The following is a 22,217-nucleotide window of genomic DNA, read 5'->3' as shown; positions in this document are numbered from 1 at the left end:
AAGCAAACTGGTGAGGCCGTGCCAAGACTTCTTATTACTGCTGGGCTGGCACCCGCTGCCAGGAGCATGCACGGACACACACACAACAAACACAAGTCAGCACACATGGTAATTTCTGAATACATACGCAGTGGGATTAATTTGTGCTTTTTGCACGCTACCCTTAAAGCAGCACCACACTTGTCCACTCACACAAACACAATATCTATGGGAAGTAAAAAAAAAAAAGAAGTAAAAAGGAAGTTTAAAAAGAAGAAAAGAGGAGGCCAGCCTCAGCCAAGCCTTTTCTTCATTTTCCCTTTTCACTGCTTCTTCCTTCCCTGTGCACCTCCTCCTTTCTCCTTGCTCCTTTTATGCCTTTGATAGATGGGCTGCATTTGGGAAAATTGAGAGGATTTGGAAGTGTTTATGATTACAGGATCCAGAGCAGGGTGGCCAAAGGGAGGGAGGAAGACTGTAAGGACACATGAAAGAAGAGATGAAAAGTGACCTTGTTGACCCCTGGATCTGTGGACGGAGGGGCGGCCAAATGAAAGTGCGGGCACAGTGAGAGGCAGGAAGTTAATCCCCCCCAGGTGTTTTGCCAGTATTGGCAGGGGGTGCCAGGGCTGGCCTACTGGCACAGAGGACATCATGTCCCCCGTCATTCCTCGATGTGGAGCCCCTTAAAGAGGCTGTTTGAATGGTGCAAAGTGGGAGGGCTGCAGGTGGCAGACGACAATGGACACTAATCCTGAAATATTGATGCCATTGGTAGTTGCTCATTGAAACCAGAGGGAGGGGTGTCTGTGTGTTCGAGCTGTTCTCACAGATTACCCACTCAACCTCGCTTGTGGTCAAAAAGGTTAATGTCAAAGGATATCAGATACTTGCCTCTTCTCATTTTGCTGTTGTTATTATGTATTCATATTAGCCATTCACACAAGATCAATCACACTGCTGGCGCAGGTCAACACACACACAATAACACAGACACACCATTTTGCCACACCACTGAAGCATGTATGCCAGACGGAGAAAGAGAGGGAGATGTATTCATTCACTTTCTATTGTGCGTGGATCGAGTGTTAGTCCAGTGAATAGGCGAGGGAGTGCTTGATAATGAGGCTAGTGTTATTACAGAGCCGTTCCAGCCCCCTAACGACATCAATCCGCTGGGATCAAATAAAGGCTTTTAATTGCTTTGCCTCATATTAAAATCCCCGCCTCCATGGACGAGTTGCCCTCGGCATGCCTGAGCATAAAAGCCGGCATAAAGATTGTCTGAAAGGCCGTCATATAGCATGTGCACAGGCTCTCAATTCATGCCTTGGCAATTATATTTGTGTAACCAAAGCCTTTTCATTAGTAATGGTCATCATTTTTAGCAGATTGTTTGATGATGGTGTTGAATATTAATGGTTGTAATAACAGTGTGGGGATCACATGTTAATTATGTGCTTTGTGTCTGTTTGTTTGCAGGACTGAGTCTGTTGCAGAGAAAATGCTGACCAACTGGTTCACCTTTCTCCTCTACAAGTTTCTAAAGGTAACTTCACTTATAACTTCAGTGCAAACAAACATTTGAAGTACCCTTTTAGAAATATTTTAGATAGTGTATCTCTTTCCTTTGCAGTAAAGTTCATGATGAAAAGAAGCAGTCCAGTGTTTTAGATCTACTTGCATTTTCAACTGCAAATCTAAAATGACAGCCATTCTTTCTGCCTCAGATTTCTGAAGGGAGTAGCTTTTCTTTACGCCATAGGGAGACAGTATTCACCTGTTCCCTCCATCCTTGAGTAAAAAAGAAAAACAAATCCTGCCTCCATCTCTTTACTGCAGTTTGGCCGGGAGAAAACCCCTCCAATAATAAATGGCCAGTTTGTTGTGTTTGATAAACAGCAGTGTTTTCAAAAGTGAAGAAGACAGAAGAGTGACTTTAAAGTCTGTCCTTTAAGGCGTTTTTCACTCATTACACATCAAATCTATTCAAAACTCCAGGTTCATGTCAGCATAGTTTATAGATTGATAGGTGGTAACTTTTTTAAATTTAGGGGAGCAGTAAAGTTGGACATGGTTTATAAGTCTGACTCAGCAACTCTGGAGGCAAGTCATTCTTGAAATCATCACAACAATAAACTACAACTTTTCAACCCTATATTTCCTCAGATATTAAACTCTTCTGACAGCAGATATGGTTTCAAAGTTTTCAGTTTTTCATCCACCCAAACTTTTCTCTCTTTAAAATTCTTTGCAGGAGTGTGCAGGCGAACCTCTCTTCTCCCTCTTTTGTGCGATAAAGCAGCAGATGGAGAAAGGACCCATTGACTCTATCACAGGAGAGGCCCGCTACTCGCTCAGCGAGGACAAGCTCATCAGGCAGCAGATTGACTACAAGACACTGGTACGGGGTTCACCTGCCCAGGGGTGCAAGGGCTGAAAGGGGACATTTATTAATATGCTTCTATGTACACAAGGTGAGAAAAAAGGGAGGTTATGGGTTGTCGGTCGTGAGATGTGCAACGACACATAAAGTTGTTGTTGTCACGCTTGACACGTAGGGAGCACAGGAGTGTGACCTCACTTCCTGTCAAGAATGGAGCTGTCAAAAAAGTGGAGCTCGGAGATGAGGAGGAAGGAAAAAAATGATTCTAGTGTGTGTGTCTCTACAAGCAGAGATGCTATAGCTTTGTCTGTCTCTCTCTCGCCATCTTTCCAGTGGGACGCATTTATCTCAGTCAGGGAATCACAGCTTAAAGAAATCAATCAGCTGCTCTTTCCTTTGAGATTGAGCAACGTATTACCTGAAGTAAATAGAATTATATTAAACCAGCTTAATAAAGTATTATGAGCACATTCATAATTGCTTGAAGCACTGAGAGTATAAACTTCTATTTATGCACTGACCCGACTGCATATTTCCATGGTTAATTTAAAATGGAAGCTTCCCTTTAATATTGTTATCTTTAAAAGTAGTTCTACACCTTTCTATAATGTAAAAACATGGAGGTCATTCAGTTGTAATAGACCAATCAGAAGGACATATATTTTCGGAGAAAGGATGATGGAAGACTAATAAGTGTTAGTTTCCCATGCTGACTTTAGGCTTTGTTTGAAGAAAACATGCCAATAGAATGGCTGACAAGTGCTGCTTCACCAATTAAGGTATGTAAGGTGCATTTTCAACTTACAAGTCTTCATCCGGGCATGTTAAAATGTGTGCTCCCACATACTCAGATCAGCAGTGGGTAATTGTTAAATACTGAGTGGGTCTTCACCTTTGAAAAGGAGAGAAATGACCAGAGAGTAATGGAAGGAAAGAGAGGAAGAGTGGAGGTAAAAAGCGAACAGATATGTGTAAGTCATCTCAAAACAACATAGAAACAGTTTAGAGAAACATTTTAGCTCTTTATTCAATGCCTTTTGGCTAGCAGAAAATAATTACAATTATTACAGTTACAATTACAGTAATTGAGTATCAATCCACACTGCAATCAAGAGTTATTAACAAGTTGTACCCAGCAAATATTTCCTGCATATGAAAAATACTTTGTGGCAATCCTGTTTGATTATAAACTTCCCCCTCAGTGCCCTTTCTCTCTGTGTTTCTGCTACAGGTGGTGAACTGCATCCACCCAGAGAATGAGAAGAGCCCAGAGATCCAGGTAAAGGTGCTGAACTGTGACACAATCAGCCAGGTGAAGGAGAAGATCCTGGATGCCATCTACAAGAACGTGCCACACTCCCACCGCCTTAAAGCCTCCGACATGGACCTGGGTATGAATCTTTGTTACGTGAAAATAGCAGACAAATAGCCAGCCTGCTTATACAGAGATTTGATAGTTGTGTGTTAAACATGAGCCTTTATAATTCTACATATTAGGGACGACGTGATGAGAGGTTCTATTATGTAGTTATATCTCAACACGTCTAAACATTTCTGATTTGTGAAGTATGTCCCATCTATGTCCCCGGAAAAAAACAGGCATAACACCCATAGCTTTCCGTGGTTTCCCCACACATGATATCCTCCTCAGTAAAGGGAAATAGCTTTCTTTTAAACCTTGAGAAACTGGACTTCTGGCTCTCAGTCAGATGTCTAAGTTTGGTCTCTCTTCTCCCTAAACTTTGCATCGATCCACTCTCTTGTCGACTAGCATCTGAGTTACATGATTGATCAGCTAATCAATTCAGACGCCTTCCTTGTGGTTTTGTCTCTTTCTTTCCCTTTCTTTTCACTTCTTTGCTTCGTGCTTAGAATAGGATCTGTAAAAACAGCTTGTTGGGCCCTTGTATGACCGGAACTGGCAGCTGTTTAAAATATATGTTCCTCTACATGTATAACTGTCTGTCTGTCTTTCCGGGGTGGAATAATTACATCTAACTTGGATTTGATATATATCTCTGAAAATAGTGGGACTTCTCTTCAAGACATCTATTGGTAACAGGGCTTTATATACATCGTGTGTGCAACACAAGTACACACAGATGCATGCTTTGTGAGTAACAAAAATATCCAGGAGTGTTTGTCTGCCAATACCTCAAAGTGTCTCTGCACCATGGGCCTTCTTTTTATGGTTTGATATTTCCAGATGGATTTTCTGAGCCCCTGTTGTGTGTTTGTAATAGCATATTTATAACCAAACCTGGACCTAAGATGGGCTGAGTGCATACTATGGGGAATCTGCCTGTGTGATTGCTAAGTGAAGAAATTGCTTTAGCCTTTTGAAGGCATTTCTTGATAAAATTGTTTTATGGTCCCCTTTGGGCCGGACGTGTTGTTCTATTATTGTTTTATTATGAAAGGGAATTGGAAATCCTCAGTCAGACGGCCAGTTGCTCTGTGTGTTTGTGATTGTGTGTGTGAGAGAGAATACAAGCTCACAAGAGAACATGAGTATGGAATTAAATATTTTTATTGCTCTATTTTCAGGATGTTTTTGACATGATGTACATAATGGGATTTCTTTTAATAATGAGTCCGTAAACATAGAACATGTTAGACATCCATCCCCATATTTGCGAGACGTGCTCTATGTATACAGCTTATAGAAGTGGTTCTCCTGATCTCTGACTCACACACACGCACACACTGATTTCACCGGCTGATAAGGATAATGGGATTGTGGCAGGTCTGTCCTGAGACAGATTGGCTGTGAGTTTTGTAATCCCAGATATTGTTTTTAATTCCTCACTGCTGCAATCCAGCTGCCTCCGCAGGGTTTCAGAGAATAAAGAAGCTAGGTCCCGTGTGTGTGTTTGTGTGCCTGTAGTAAATGTGTGTCATGCATCTCTGTGGAGTACAACAGTCACCTTCAGCCTTTCTCTTCACCATCAGCTTTCTTACGATCCCTAAGGCCTCTGTCGCTGTGGTTGCGTGTCAGTCTACACTATTCATGCGCACACACTCGCATTGTTCTTTCCGTCAGAGTAGGGACCACTGGATTTGGGAATCTTTGTATTCTCAGTTTACTCTGCTTCCACCAAGTTTAGTCTTTTATTTATTCCTTTCTTTTGTCTCATTTCTTCATTTGTTTACTGAGCCTCAACTGGAGACGGTGCTCATTTACATCTTTATGAGAAGATGCACTGTATAGACATCAACAACAGGAGAATCTTTATTTCCTGCAGATTTCTTAGATGCTAACACAATTGTGGTCGATCCTCCGAAGACTGGCCTCATCACGCACCACAGTGATTGCTGCTTTGTTTTGCTGTTTGTGATCGGAATAGGAGATGACAGTGGCCAACTCAAGTGGGAAGCACAGCAAGGAGCACAGGCTCAATAACATATTCATAAAGCCCAGGATGTCTGCAGAAAGAAAAGAGGCATCATATGCTTGTTTGTTTTCGAGATGGCTTTCCATTTTCACTTATGATAATGTTGCTGGGGTACTGTCAGATGTTTCTTTCAGAGCTTTTGTTCAGTTTTGTGCTGAGGTGGCACAGTTCTGGGATGCCTGTTGTGTTTTGTATGTAGCATAGATGTTATTTTAGTTGTAAGGTCATGTAAATGTCGTCCTGCTTTTTGAAGAAGGACACTGCCGTGTGTTCTGTAAACTACTTGTTGTTATAGAAATATGGAAATGAGATCATTGTACTGATTGCATTTTGTTATTTTTTGCAGCTTTTTTGGGTTCTCTTGTCCTGTTTATATGAACAAGTCTTACAGCTAGCCATGCACATGGCCTAGCATCTGCAATCACATACATTGATAAAACAGTGAAAGAGAAGGAAAGTGTTTGGTTTTCACAAAACGTTATGTGACTGATTTCCTATAACTCATCCGTTGTTTTTTCCCTTTACTGTGTCTTTTCTCTTTGATGAAGTATCATTTTGATTTTCTTTGACTCCAACCTTCTCATGACAATATTTATTGATTGTACTGAAGAAAGTGATAAGAAACTATGTTTAAGATCACATACTTTTTTATGTTACAGTATGTGGGGAGGAAATCTTACTTGATGTATATTTTTTTTCATTTGCGGCTACAGAATGGCGTCAGGGTCGAGGACAGCGCATGATCCTACAGGATGAAGACGTCACCACTAAGATTGAAGGGGATTGGAAGAGACTGAACATGCTGGCCCATTATCAGGTATGCTTGAACATATCCTGATACACAAATGTAACCTGCTTTAGAAAGCTAGTCCATTTATGTGGAGAGAGCTTGAGATTCCTCATAAGTAGCCAATGTCCATCAAGCCAACCACAATGAAGACTGGATAAAAATGAGGCACACTTTGTCAACATGGAGTTAATAATCGGAGCAACTAAGCAGCCACTGTCCCCTCCGAGTGCAGTGTGCATGGTGCCAAAATTAAATGTCAGCATCAGCAAGTGTCAACAGGCCTTGAGTAGGAGGTGCGGGTGGAATGGATTAGGGAGCTGATTTGAATCTGAGATAAGATAATGAAGACAGAAGTTAATTCATTTTTCAGGGCTGGGGAATAGGGGCACCTTCTCCTTGACGCTCACATCCACTCAAATTTGTCAGGAAGAGGAAAGGAGGGGACAAAAAAAATACACCCATAGCTCAGTCAAGGGCATTTGCTTCTCTGTGTTTCGAGCAAAATTGAACTGAAATGTTGTGACTTTAGATGGTAAAGGTTAAATCACTTATTCATTCTGTTGGAGATCTTGTCACTTTACTCATCAAATCTGCTGATGCACTCCATTTATTGATGCAAACCCAGATGTGCTTCATATTTTCTGTTTAGATGAGCACCAGACATGATATCAGAGTGTGTGTTTTGCCTTTTTTTAGAGGTAATACCAAACAGACATAATGAATAGAATCAAAGTATCTTCTTTGTGAAACTAATCTGGTTTGATTTGCCACCAGCCAAACTCACCCACTCGCCCTGCCTTCAGTTACAGCAACTGTTTACGTCACATAATTAGTTAAAAGTTGGATATCTTTTTCAGAGAAACACCACATGGTATCTACAAGCAAAAAATGTCATTTTCCATATCAGATCTTTCTTTCCATTAATGACAGACTTATCTCCTCCTCCTCCTACTTCTCCTCCCCTCTTTCAGGAAATCATGCTCTGCTTTCTGCCTTATCCGCTCCAGCAAATGTTATTTCCCAAAAAGGCCAGCCCTCCTTCTCATTTTGTTCCATTGTGTTCTGCTCACTTTGAATCCATTCAACATAAGAGCAGTGATCAGGGAGCGTGCTTGAGAGTGTAGGAGAGTTGGGGGGGCTTCCCACAAAGGTATAACAAAACCTGCCCGGTGGGCGTCCGCTTACAATAATATAAACATATTATGCACACAGGGAGCAGATTGAGTGACTGGGTAAAATAATGATACAATCTTATTAAGACCTCAACTCACAATCACACCAAAACACACAAAAAGGCGCCTGCTCCTTATTCCCCGTCCCATCCACCCGCTCCACGATAGAGATCACTTCAATTAACCCTGCCTTTTCCTACAACATGGGCAACCAGATGATGCAGAATGTGGGGAAAATTGTGGTCTGTGCATGTATGTGTGTGTGTGTCAGAGTACATCCCAATGTTTTAATTGAATTCTGTTTGGCTGACTAGGGGAGGAGGAGCCCACGATTGGCTTGTTCATTTTCACACACTTACTTACACATAGACCCACACAGACACACACTCTGCTTGACTCTTCACACCTTCATACACACTCAAACACACGTACATAGCCAACCCTAGAGGAAAGGTATTATTGAATAGAGACCATGGGACGTCCCCTTTCACACAGGCCTGTCTGATGCTCGGCTAAACTTGCCCTCCCCCTGTCACTCATCATATGCATGTGTGGGCTGAATGGAACACATAAGGGTAATAAGATATTCTGTTTATCCACATGAAACCAAAATAGATTGAGGGGAATATAGAAAATGACACGGCACAGTGATCTATGGGTTTTCAGATTGGTTGTGTTTGAAATCTACAGAAATGTGAAAACAGTATGTCTACAAATTGCACTTGCTTAAACAGAAATGTGCATGAAACATGTATTTGTGTCTTTCAGGTGCCTGATAATGCAGTAATGGCCTTGGTTCCCAAGCAAGTCACAGCCTACAATTCAGTGAACAACTCTACTGTGTCTCGAACCTCTGCGAGCAAATATGGTAAGCTAAATTGTTTCTTTACATCTTAAAGTTTCTATTTGTGTGTCCGAGAGACACACTGGTAAAAAAAAAAAAATCACATATATATATATATATATATGTATATATATATATATATATATATGAAGGCAAACAGCCCATATATATAACAAAAAAAAATCAATACTGGAGAAGGTTGAACAGGTAGGAAGTAATCCACAGGGCTCTGCATGACAACACTGGCAGACCTCTAAAGACAAGACACAATTTAGAGTAGTTGAAAGGATTTCTCAAACATAAAAAGAAACCAAATAGACTTTTCCTTGTGTTTTTCTGGCCTCTTGAGACTCCAAAGTGCTTCCATGTGCCAGTGTTTTTTTTTTGCCTTTCGTCTGCTCTGCGTCTCCTTGAACCACAGAAACCATCAAGTTAGTCTCTGATCAAAGAGCCAGCCTCACTGGACGCACATACTTCAGACACATCAAATGCACTGCCACATTATTAGCATCACCTCATCTCCATACGGTCTCACCTCGTACGGTCCAAATTAGACCAGATAGGACAAGCTGAGTGGCGCTATATTCAAGGGAGGGAAGAGGCTGTGAGTATCTCCCTCCACCATTTTTTAAAGGAATTGACTTCAAACACAACTGTGATCCACTTCACTACTGGCGTGGTGCTCCAGAGTGACTTTGAACTCTTTCCGAGTACAATGGCCAAATAGTGAAGAAAGAGACAAGGCTGAATTTCTAATAGCTGCTGAAGAGAGGGAGGGAGAGCAGAGTGGAAGTAAAAAGTTGTGGAAAAAGTACAAAGATTAAGATAAACACTGTGTAACGTGTTGTTTCAGACACTGAAAGAAGAGACCTTTAAGTCTTTTGATGTAATGTTTCCATCAGAAGCCAAAAGGAGAAAAAAAATCAGACAAAAAACCACCTCCTTTGTGTGGAGGATCAGAATAGAATCCAACCAGAAATCTCTCCCCTGTGTATCCCTGACTCTTTATCACCCTCAGCTCTCAAACTTTTGAATGAATAATTAACAAAAAATAAGCAACCCTGTCTCTCTCTTTCTCTCTCTGTAAAAACTGACTCACATCCTCCTGCACCCACACAACCTCAGAACTAGCACAATTAGTGTCACAATTGTTCACTGTCCCTGAAAAATGTTAGTTCTATCAGCTTTGGAGAGAATAATTAATGCTGATTTTATAACAAAAGATACAGTTAAACATGTCATTGACATTTGACAGACAGACAGACACACACACACACACACACACACACACACACACACACACACACACACACTCTCTGTACACTCCTCCCTCTTTTCTCTCTGAACAGATTGATTTCTGTCAGGGTGGAATCCTCTCAAAATCTCCCCCGTTGATCAATGTTTTTTCACACTGTGTAAACATTCATTGAGCCATGTGTTTGGAAATGTCATTACCACTGCGGCCATTGGGTGGGCCATACATATTTCATCTCCTGTGACACCTGTTCAATTTTGTGTCAGCTGGCGATGCTATGTCTCGTCTCTGGGAGAAGACAGCATGAAAAATTAAGCATGCACACTTTGTGAAAGTGTCATGTCCAATCTCACACACCTGTAAATTGGAACCCACGAGCCAAAACACTGTCATTTGTAGCTGACATGTAGAGTTTTCTTCTCTTTGTTGAAGAGGCTGACTCTTATTCAAAGGCTATTTCTATATTTATGTTTCTGTGCTTTTTTTCTAAGCCTTCATTTCTTCTTGTTTGCAACATATTGTGGAGATGTGGTTTGTTCTTTCTCAGTGTCCTCGCTCCGATTACCTTATCCACTCTTTTCTCATGTTGGTTTGGAAAATTCTTCAGCGTTTTATTTTAGCATACGGCCTGCAGATCTTTGAAATTGTTCATATATGTTTATGGGACAAGTTGTCAAACTATATTATAGAAATAAATAATAAGAAAAGATAATAAAGCTAGAGGAAAAATCTTGTGTTGTATGAACTAATATATGTTGTGGAATGCCGTCATTCACAGAGAACATGATCAAGTACACTGGCAGCCCAGACAGTCTGCGTTCACGCACTCCCATGATTACCCCTGACCTGGAGAGTGGGGTCAAAGTTTGGCACTTGGTGAAGAACCATGAACATGGAGACCAGAAGGAGGGCGACCGTGGCAGTAAGATGGTCTCTGAGATCTACCTGACACGACTTCTGGCTACAAAGGTGAGACAATTTTCAGGTTTGTTTCTATCTCAGACCTTGCTCATTTTGTCTGGTCATTTATTTCTCAAGCCAAATTCAGTTTAATTGAGTCTGTGCCAACAAGTGCATTTTGAAGTTCTATTCATGGCAATATTTCTTTCTTAAATTGGTTCAGAAAGGTTAAAAGGTCAGTTTAATCTTCAACTTGTGTTAACATGACTCAGAGCTGCCTCCCTTTATTTGAATATTCTTGTTTACTTTGGATGAGTCATCTCAGTGGAAAAGATTATTCTAATGTATTCCTCTATCCCCTCAGGTGAAAAAGAGAAAATAGATATTTCTGTTTGTTTTCTCTCTTCGTTGCTGTTGCGTTGATGCGGCAGCATATCAAAAAGAGAAAGAAGAAAGCACCCATGAGTTAGTGAAGGTGTTTCTGTAATGAAAAAAAAAAAGATCAGGCAAAAATGGAAATGGCTATAAAATGAGTCTCTTTTAATGTAGCTTATTACAAGGGCCCCCAAAGAGCAGTTAATTTGGTTTGGAGAGAAATGTGAGTTTGATCCGACAGCTGAATGCAAATTTCCAAAACGACCTAAAAGCACATCCTCTCTGTCTTTTCCTCATCACGACATCCACTTTATCAGAAACAGACAGCAGTGTGCAGGGAAGGTAAAGAAAAAAGAGAGGCAACAACCTGTTCAGGCTCTTATTCTTGGATAAAGAATATTTGAGTTTGTTTTTATGATATCCTGCCTGCTTCTGTGAAATAGTCCGAATGAAGAACACAGACTCAATTCTTTGCATGTTATGAGGAAAAGACAGAGACGCCATAGACGCATTAAAGTCATTGAGAGTAAAAGCAGAAGAATAAAACCATCCAAAGCAATAACTAATGTTAAAGTTACTGTGCATTAACCACCAAACACCAATAATCATTGAAAAGAACACGAAGCTAAAAGAAGAGTTTTGATTTTATGACTAACATGTTTCATAATTTAGAATAAGATTTTCATGTCTTCTTTTGAAAGGATAATAACCTTCCAATAAGAAATAAACATCTCCATACTAAACTTATGTGAGGTTGAGATGGGAAGATACAGTATTATGTAGAAAAACACAGACATTCATTCAGACTGAGTAGCTGTGTTGGCAGGGGAGTGGTAACGAATGGTCATTTAAAGCAGGTAAGTGAATTAGTAAAGACAACAGCACAATTAAAGTAAGATGTGTCTGTGAAACATGCACTTCAATTAGAAATCATTACAGTAGTTAAGTATGCGATTCAAAAAGCCTGAAGTACTTTTAATGTCCACTAGAGTCTTGCTGCCAAAGCAAATAAATCCCCATTAGCCCACACATTAAACGGCCATTCTTTCAGCAGAAATAAATGCGTCTACAGCCGGATAGGAAAGAGACTCGGTCAATGTTTAAACCAGTATATGGGAACGATCAGCTGTGACACATACTGTACAGTCCTCCAAACACCTCAACATGCGCACAAGTCCCCTCTTGGCCCTCATGAGCCGCTCTATTTCCCGCCATTATCCCATTCCAGAGAGCAGGGGGCTCCTGACTGCAGACAGCACATCATCTTTCCAGATGGATTGTTTTCGTGGAATAACCAGTTTATCTTGGCTGCCCATCTCTCTTGCTGAGGAATGATTGGGCAGACAGGCAGTGTAATTGACTGCGTTTGGCTTTCACCTTGCCAATAAATACTTCTCCCTGGCAACGCCGCTGACGTCTCTTATATTAGCTCCATCAGTGTCAGCTCTTGTGTGGACAGTGGAGGGGCACAGGGAAGGATTGCCTTCTCAGCCCACACTCCTATCCTTAAGAGGGTGTGTGTTTCAGTCTCTGCCTTACTATATTGTCCCAAACATTGTGATTGTTTGCTTTCCTCTCATTTCTACATTAGAGTGGGGTCTAATGATAACATGGAGGGTTGTTGGGGGGGGGGGGGTTAGATTTTGATTTCTACACACACACACCTTCCCTCCAAACGCACGAGGGCTTGATTTAGAGATATGGGATTCAACCCTTCGTTGAAAAATGATAAGAGAATGTGGGCCACATTAGAATTATAGCTGTGATTGTTGGACTAACAGGATTCTCTCCTCCCACTCTCTTCTACTTCTCTTGACTTTCTGATTCGGTCACCCGCTCCTGCCTAAATTGGATTTTTATTTGCCAGTGCCTGTACACACCTCATCTGCCACACTCAATGGCCTCTTCTCCTGATAGGAAACCTCTGTCGTTTCATTTCCATCCCTCGCCCTCGCCTTCTCCCGTGCATCCCATCAGCTCATTCTTTACAAGAGGATTAGATTCTCTCACTCTGTCTCTCTTCTCTCTTCTCCTCCTCCTCCTTCAAATCGCCAACATTAAATCAAATTAGGGTCAATGGTGCAGTGTGGGAGCTAATCCGGCAGCACAAAGAGGCTTAGGAGATGCGCCTCCTGTTCCCAGATATTATTAAAAGTCAGCTGTGAAATAACAATTTCCTCCATCAAAGCTGCAAGCAGATTTAGAGGCCAGGTCTGCAAGATAGGAGTCAGACACATAAACATCGAAGCAAGGGACAAAGTGGCACGTTGCACAAATCATAAACTCTCACAGGAAAATGTCTGCACACATTAATGCCCATCTATCTGTCAACATTATGCCCTGGAATGTAGCAAAAATGTATTTAACAATCTTATTCCCTGGTTAATGGTGTCCCATGCAATATAGACACTGGATTGACATTCTGACTCCACGTTTTCAAATTCAATACAAACTGCTGTTATTTTAAATTTTGTAATGTTTTCCTTTAATTTCCAATGGAAAAATGGAAAAAACAAATATGGAAAGAACACATTCCAGAAGTTTAGAGCAACATGTTTAATGCTTCATGCACTGAGAACTGCTAACCACCTGAAAATGTGATTTTAAAAAACCTTGTTTATGACTTCATATTTTACTTTTCTCTCTCCTCTTCCTTCTCTGTAGGGTACGTTACAGAAGTTTGTGGATGACCTGTTTGAGACTATCTTCAGCACAGCCCATAGAGGCAGCGCCCTGCCATTGGCCATCAAATACATGTTTGACTTCCTGGACGAGCAGGCCGACAAACACAACATTCACGACCCGCATGTCAGACACACATGGAAGAGCAACTGGTGAGTTAAGCGTAAACATAAAGACATGATATCGCCATGGCATATAAACTGTCGAGGTCACTTGGATCTTTGACAGACAAAATTGATGTAATTATTTTTTCACCAGAGAGGTGCTATTACTTTAGATCCATTCATGGTCCTTTGCTATGCTGTTGTTTGACGCACTGCAGATCTAAACAGTAGATGTTGCTGCATTTCACATGGCATTGCCCTGATAGTACCCAGTGTCAGTGCCAAGCGTCACCACATGCCTCTTCCCTTCCTAATATCCATTAACCACAGGGGCGTGTAATCTTCATTAAAGCCAACCACAAGGGGCTAATCCAATTGGCTGCCAAGACTCTCCATCTATTATCACGAATAACTGGGCCAAAAATACGCCTGTCACTGTGGAAACCTCCACGGTGACAAATGTATGCTCCCAGGTGGAAGAAGTCCACCTCTAAATGAATACCAACTGATTAATTTACACCAGACTGACCTCTTGTGAGTCCACCTTAAGAGGTTGGCAGGGGTTAAATAAGCAGAAGAGCACCAGAATGTAGTAAGGGGGGAACAGAAAAGGTGGAGAAAGGGAACTGAACTCAGTGGGAGTTAAATGCACACTAATATCTCATTAGCCTCCTGGCCTTTGCCAAGATCCCAGCATGCATCATTCAGAGCAAGGCCCATGGGTACCATGGAGATTGGAGGATAAAATTGATGTGTACCAAGGGACAAATAGAGAGGTGGAGGAAAGAATACGTATGGTGGAACTAAAGAAGGGGAATAAATGTTATTTACTTTATTCCGTGGTCTAAATTTGCATTCTTTTTCGTGATGTTGTCAGTGTATGTTTAGAGTTTCTAGAACAGACCACTCTAACATTAGAGGTTTAATAGAATGAGCTCTCACTCGAGGGCTGTGAATGAATAGCTATTTATCATAACACACCATCCTCAAAATTCCACTCGGATTGCACACAGTTTGTCTAATGCCACCACAAATATCTTCTGGGTGGGCTGTGCATGTCTTCTAGCTCCTCACTTTATGGAGTGAACCATCACCTCAAATTGACCAAAAGAGGGCAATCTTAGCTGCAATAAAGTCCTCGAATTTGTCTGACAGTACAGAATTATAATGCCCGTTTCCCCTCACACCTACCAGGTTAATATTCATCATGCATGTCATTAACCATCACAGCAGCCAGAGCCCCGACATGCAAATTCCTTCCACACTGTACATTGTCTGTGGTAGTCATTATGCTCCATAATCTCTCTTTAAAATAATATAGCATCAACACATTTATAAAGTGCTTTGACAAACACAGGAATGGCTTTTTGTAACAAGTTTTCTTCTTTTATATTATTTAAGATCATTGCATTGATTCTGAATTAGTAATCACTGACCTCTAATATCATCAGGACCTTTTTATAACGTTTACTATGATTGCTGAGAGACAACAGTTGTAAGGCATGCCTTCAGACCAGTGCATTACATTTCTTTTGAAAATGAAGACCTGAAAACACACTATGGGTTTAAGGATTTATTGAAGTCCAGGAATTGTCTGCAACCTCTTAAAATTCACACTGATAGACTCAAAACAGTCTAGTGATGGCATCAACACTTCGCCAACTCTTTGTGACTAAAGTTTCCTTTGGCGTTTATCATGGTATATTTCTAGTCGACTTTTGTCTCTGAATTTTGCATGTGCAATGTGCAACTGAATATTTTGTTAAACTGTAAGTTGTCGCTGTTTTGTGTGACAGAGTTGTAGTGTGTATTTGTGTGTGTGTACAGTAACTGTGTGCATGCACGAGTCACTGGCTGCTAGAGCATCTCCAGATGGTATCTTTTGGATTAGCTGCAGAGTGTCAGTGTCTCCTCTCATCCTCCCTCCTCTGTATTTGGTGTGTGTTTGTCTGTATATGTGTGTGTCTCTGTCTCTGTTTGCACGGTGTGTCATGATGGGATGTAACAGACAGAATTTTAATTATTGCGCAAAACTGGCACACACTTCCTCTTTTCTGCATGCAAATAACCACCTCTGTTGTCATATTGCAGTCTTAGCCTTCTCTCAATGTAAATATTATCGGGAGGACATTTATGTTTACAGTTAGTTGTCTTGGATTTAATAACACAATGGTGTGTTATTAACAGAAAGTTTGTAGTTTATTTTAAGACTTTTCAGGACAAACAGGTTATTCACTAGTGGATCACAACTTGCCCTTCACTTTAAAGGTCTTGCGTTTTCACCCACTGAGGTGCTGTTGGAACAATGCCCGGCCAGGTCACCTTTAAAAAGCTCTTAATTCAAATCAATTCGCTGCATGAAAAAAGGTCAGGCTTGGGTTGTTCCCAGTCCGTGCTGTAATCCCTAGAATGGGATGCCCTAAACCAAAACATCTGTGACCCTTTTGCTTGCCAATGGCACACAACTTCATTAGGCAGACATCCCACAACTGCAGTTTCTAAGGTTGTGTGTGCCAGAGGTGTCTGTCAGTGAAAACTGCAATAGACTCACTCCTGGGGACTGAGGGAAACTTTGTTCAAATGCAATTGATAAGGTATCTTTGTGTCTTGCTAATTTTGTTTTCATTTACTGTAATAATGCCTGTTAATGTGGTAACACGTTTGTGGGTGTTTTGCTACTTAACAATTATGAAGGTTTGTAAATTGTTGACTGTTAATCTTTCCTTCTTGAGGAGATAAGGATTAGAAGAGTTGATTTAAAATGGGATAACCCTCCATTAGAGTAAATACTATTTAGCAAAGTATTGTATTAACTTCACACTGGAGTAGTGGGTAAGCTATTTCACTATGACACACTTAAACTTATCTTGAATCATTTTGAAGGTATAGCTCTTTGTATTTCTAAATCAATGGACAGATCTTTTTTTTTTTTTTTAAAGAGCTTTTTCCAACCCATCCAGAGTAATTCCTTTGGGATCAGCGATGCCCTTGATCTTGGCAGCTGATATTTAACCTAATCCCCAACCAAAGGACTGATTATGGCTGTCCTTTAGATTCATGAAATCACTCAGTTTGTGTTAACTGGGGGGAAAACACACACACAACACTATTTTCATCACAATAGGTAAAATGAAGAGTGATTATGGTTATTTTTGATGCCCACAATCCTGTGAGGAAAGTCATTGTTTTATTGCCCCATTTGAACACAGCACGTAGCTCAAAGCACATGCAGCTGGGGCAGATTGTCAACAATCATGGCGACACAGCAGTGGTGTAAATATCCCTTTGATCCCTGCATCTAATCCCACTAGATTCTTTGCTTCGATTAATTTTCAAGTCATAATGCAGAGTTTTTTCACCACCCCCCCCCCCCCCCACACACACACACACACACACACACAAAAGATTTTCAAAAATCCTTTTTTGTTAGATCATACATCTGAATGGCTTTGTGGGTGGTTCTGCTTGACTAAATGCTCAGTGGGATGGTAGGGAAGCAACGAGGGTATCTAAATGATTGCATTTCATTCCTTTTTTATGCTATTTGATATTGTGCCACACAGACACACTCTCGAGTGTTTTTATTGTTAAAATTGATCCAACATCACCTGAAAGCACATCGAATAGTAAAGATATAAGAGCCAAGTAACACTCAGCTCTTACTTAATAGAACCTGAGCCCTTTCACTGTAACACACAGATAAAGCCACCCCTATACCTATTCATTTTGGCAGAAACAAGCCAACAAATAAACAGACTTGTATATTTTTATTATTCTGGACAGCCACAAAGTAGGACGCACAAATAAGGCAATATGAACTGTTTCATTGTGCGGCCCCCAGCGAGGACCCTGAACACTGCTGGAAAAAATGAGAGCCAGCCACCACCTGGTTCTAAAGATAAAGGTTTTATTGAATTGAGCACACACATCAAATAGAGCACATCGGCAACAGCAGGGCCTGTGTACTCACTTTGCAAAGTGAATGAATCCCCGTCCCCCTTCTGGCTCTTAATATGCTCACATCTCGAGTCTGACTGGCTGCAGCAAACATAAAAATTGCATTTAGGGACTTAATCTCAGAGCAATACAACTGGACACAGGCTGTTGTTTTACTTACACTCTTTGTTCCTCTGTTTGCATGGCTACTTGAGCATTCTGTTACTGAGATGGAGCCGAACAATCTGCAGGGCAAAGGGTCCATCGCAGCACGATATATAAAGACGCATTAAATGTCACTACTAATTTAGTGACCCTTTTTTTTTTTGTTCAATGGGTGATTTTTGTCTAAAGGCTGCAGTATAAGCAAAGTTACAATCAAAGTAAGTTAAGAAACCACACAGTTGATAGATGATTGGTTTAATTTAAAATCCATTCAAATGGAGATTTGTGGCAGCACATCAACATACTGTTTGACAGGAGAGATGTTCCAGTGCCCGTTCTCCTTACAACATCAGGATTTGAGTATTGTCAGATGCAGAATAGCTCTTGAATACTTCTTTGACTAACAAAATGAAGTAACAATGATTGTTGAATCTTGCTAGCTCTCTCTGATGACACCACACAGTTGCTGTTTATTATTGTTACATGTTAATTTACCTGACAAACTTGATTGTTTTAGGATGGGCAAATTGGGTATGGTATTAAATTGAATTGAACTGGCATATTTGCCACAGGCAGATATACCATTCACGACCGTATTAGAGCAACACTATGTGACAGCCATGTTGAAGGAATGAACTTGTAAACTAACTTTGTAGTTCTGTTTGTTTCCTCTTTCTGCAGCCTACCTCTGCGTTTCTGGGTGAATGTGATCAAGAACCCCCAGTTTGTGTTTGACATACACAAGAGCAGCATCACAGACGCCTGTCTGTCTGTGGTGGCCCAGACCTTCATGGACTCCTGCTCCACCTCAGAACATCGCCTTGGGAAGGACTCACCCTCAAACAAGCTGCTTTATGCCAAGGACATACCTAGCTACAAGAGCTGGGTGGAGAGGTGAGCTATCTATTAAATGTACACATGAACACACACTGTGGAACACGGGCGGGAATAGACCCTCAGTGCAGGGTGGGGGGGGGGGCATTCATGAGAAGCCGGTCCTTTAAAGATTAGTTTTAAATTCAAAAAGGTATTTTCTGCTTATATCAGTCAAAAGCCAGATAGAGACACTCGACATCCAAGGGATGATTAGTGCTTGATTCAGGTAGAAACCCAGCTGAGTTAAACCTTTTAAATAATACCTTTATCCAATCATTAAAACAGATTGTCACTTATTAGGCCAATAAAGCATACACTGAACAAACACTGAAGGCACTGTTAGGCCAGTATTGAACAACAACAAAAGAAATAAGCTGTTAATCACTTTTAAAATGTTCAGCACCAAGGACAGCGCATTCCCCACAAGATGTATCGATTGAGAAGCAGTACAACTAATGAACATTGAACATAAAACAAACAGATGTCCCTTTAAGTCCACGTCTTAAAAGATGTTTTGAACATAGACAGTCTACACCCCAGATAGTATCCCAGGCAATATGCGGTAAACATATAATTGAACTGAACTAAAGGTTTAATAATGACAATGGATTTAAACTCCCCAGCTGTTCCTGCTGTCAGCTGTAGTTATGTACATCACATTCCCTTTTTTAAAAAACCGTATCCTCCTCTCCCTCATGGTTGCAAATCTACCAACCACCTTTGTCAATCTTTACGCCTCGCTCAGCACAAAGCAATGGCAGGTTGGAGAGTCTGACCTGAGGAGCTAAAGTTAGAGTTATATATACACTGTGATCTATGGGCCAGGGAACACAGAAGCATTGAATCCCAGCATTAAGAGCTTGAAATCTAAATTACAGATAAGTGTGAGAGAATAATTTTGAGAGTAGCAGGCAGAAGCAGCAGGTCATTTTGTAAATGAGTTTTATTCCACTTATTTGTCAGCAGATTAAAAAAAGAGATCGTTAATAAAATATTGATTAGTGTAAAGCAGTCTGAGTATCTGTCAGGTCACTTCGTTAAAGGGGGGGGGGGGGGGGGGTTAAGGACGAGAATATTTCTTTAGTCCTGCGAGTGTCTTTTAACATCTGAGATCCCATGAACACGAATAGGTGATAGCATCCTCTGCTGATTCATACTTGAACATGATTGGATATTGTGAGAAGGAAAGTTATCAGTGGACAGAAAATACTTTCAGTGCTCCTGTAGGCAGCCAATATTTCTTTATGTCACACAGACTCAGGAGTATTTTGAGAGGATTGCTTTGTTTGCTGTAAAAGAAACCTCCCAATGTCCTGTAGAGTAGAAAAATGCCTGCAGTAGAACTTGTTCAGTTGGAGAAATCACAGTAATGTAGTAATGACTGCCTTTAAGTGGATCTGGTGCTTCCTCAGTCTGCTGTCCAACTGTGATTAAATAAGGGTCATGTTAGGTCAAGGCCTTGAAAAGCAGAATGCAGCAGCTATGAAAGAAAACAACAGAGGGATCAAATCGAGAAAATGAGCAGTGCAGAGGTAGAGAGGACACGTCCTTGTCTGTCTCCTTCATGCTTCAGCTTAATTGTAAAGACAGGACGTCCTTACCTTGTGAGAAAGCTAATGGGAATCTGTGTCACTGCTGCATGTGTACTGCTTCTCTAGAGGTGCTAAAGAGTTGGAGGATGTGTAGGTATTTTGGAGGTTTTACTATGCAGCTTCAGCAGTTTTAGGTGCTTCCATGCAGCCAGGGAGAGCTGTTTTATGCCACAGAGCTTTGTTCTTGCTGCAGTATGTTGATGTTATTCATTTGGGGCTGTAAAGTGAAGCAGGCATGTGAGACATTGACATTGTGTTGAATTTGATATGGGAGTTAACAAATCCATCACAGCTGTCATTGCTCTATTTGTTTGCATCTGGATCAGTACTTGTGCTAATCTTACATTTTATGGAGACGGCTCATTGTGCAGATCTAAGAGCCTCTATGTAGAAATTATTAAATGTTTTCTATGAACAGCTTGTTCTTTAAACATGTTTAGTATTAAGCAGTAGAAGCTTAACAAGCTTCACACTGCAGTTTTACATGAATGATTGATAGTTAGGCTTTTAACAACTGCCTCTAAAATCAACCAAATCTTTCCTTTCGGGTGGAAGGGAGTTAACAAGGATATAGACGTGTGGATCTAAACTGGTGGGTCTGAATGAAGGTGGTCCTGAGGCCAGACCAGTTGAGAACCCATTTAAGATGAAGACCGTTATAAACTTTTAGTAAAACTAAACTAACAATCTCCTTTAAGACTCTCCCTAAAACTTCCCTCTGGCACTGAACAGGTGTTGCTATGTGTGTGTGACCTTTGTGCAAAAGCAACACCCACCTGCCTCTTCCTTTGCTCAGTTTGCTCTGAAGACTTGCTTCCTGGCAAAAGCTTCTCTCCCTCACACATGCCCAGAGTTATGCAGCCAAACACCCTGCCTGTCCTCGTGTGGCTGCAGCTACAGGAATTTAATATGTAAATAACCTGCTTTAATTAACATAGTTGATAGGGGCAACACAGCTGCTGCTGACAGTGACTGATTACTCTTACTTTAATGCTGGGTCTATTTGTTCTGTTCAAGGTTGAAATAGAATACCTGTTTGTGTCTACTATGACACCATATCACTCATGTTACTGTGCAGCACACTTGTTGCCTATTTGCTACATGTATTCATTTCATATCCTCAAAGACCTGCTGTAAAACACTGCAAGGAATAATTAGTTTGAAGGGACAACAGCAGCATTATCTACACTCACACACTTGTTTCTCATAGCGTTACATAGTTTTCATTGTTCTAACGTGTTAATGCTTTGTTTTACCCTCCTTTGTCATTGAACAGGTACTACTCAGACATTAGCAAGATGCAAGCGATCAGTGACCAGGACATGAATGCCTACTTGGCAGAGCAGTCACGGATGCACATGAACGAGTTCAACAGCATGAGCTCTCTTAGTGAGATTTATTCCTACGTGGGCAAATACACTGAGGAGGTTTGTATTACCCACACTAACACTTTAAGGTTTTGCCTCAAACATCCCTATCGAAGCATCCATATCATTTAGACCAGCTGAAGCTAAAGATTTTTCAACACCCATCCATCCATTTTCTGCCGCTTCTCTGGGGCTGGGTCACGGGGGCTCCCAGACTCCTGCTCCGGTCGTACAGGGACCGGACCGCCCTTAGCAAAGGGCCCCGAACCCCATAATCTTGGAGCACCCCCCCTCCCCCCCACAGGATGCCACGAAGGACACAGTTGAACTCCTTCTCCAGATCCACAAAGCACATGTGGACTGGTTGGGCGAACTCCCATGGACCCTCGAGCACCCGCT

At 41.2% G+C, this 22,217-nt stretch overlaps 1 protein-coding gene across 2 annotated transcripts in view; it reads left to right on the top strand.

Annotated features, from left to right (window-relative positions):
• The window catches only part of plxna4 (plexin A4), a 202,843-nt gene that overhangs the window by 174,951 nt on the left and 5,675 nt on the right, over window positions 1–22,217 (top strand). For both annotated transcript variants that reach the window (XM_079335713.1, XM_079335712.1), the window contains exons 23-31: window positions 1,462–1,528; window positions 2,237–2,383; window positions 3,597–3,756; window positions 6,474–6,577; window positions 8,491–8,590; window positions 10,600–10,790; window positions 13,761–13,930; window positions 18,665–18,877; window positions 21,728–21,878. In XM_079335713.1, the coding sequence (XP_079191839.1) occupies window positions 1,462–1,528; window positions 2,237–2,383; window positions 3,597–3,756; window positions 6,474–6,577; window positions 8,491–8,590; window positions 10,600–10,790; window positions 13,761–13,930; window positions 18,665–18,877; window positions 21,728–21,878 (1,303 nt within the window). The remainder of the gene's footprint in view (window positions 1–1,461; window positions 1,529–2,236; window positions 2,384–3,596; window positions 3,757–6,473; window positions 6,578–8,490; window positions 8,591–10,599; window positions 10,791–13,760; window positions 13,931–18,664; window positions 18,878–21,727; window positions 21,879–22,217) is intronic.

The sequence above is a fragment of the Symphodus melops genome (genome assembly GCF_947650265.1).
Source record: "Symphodus melops genome assembly, chromosome: 22".
In the NCBI taxonomy this organism is placed as follows: Eukaryota; Metazoa; Chordata; class Actinopteri; order Labriformes; family Labridae; genus Symphodus; species Symphodus melops.
Note: the sequence above shows the minus strand (reverse complement) of the source record. Positions and strands in the feature narration are given on the sequence as shown.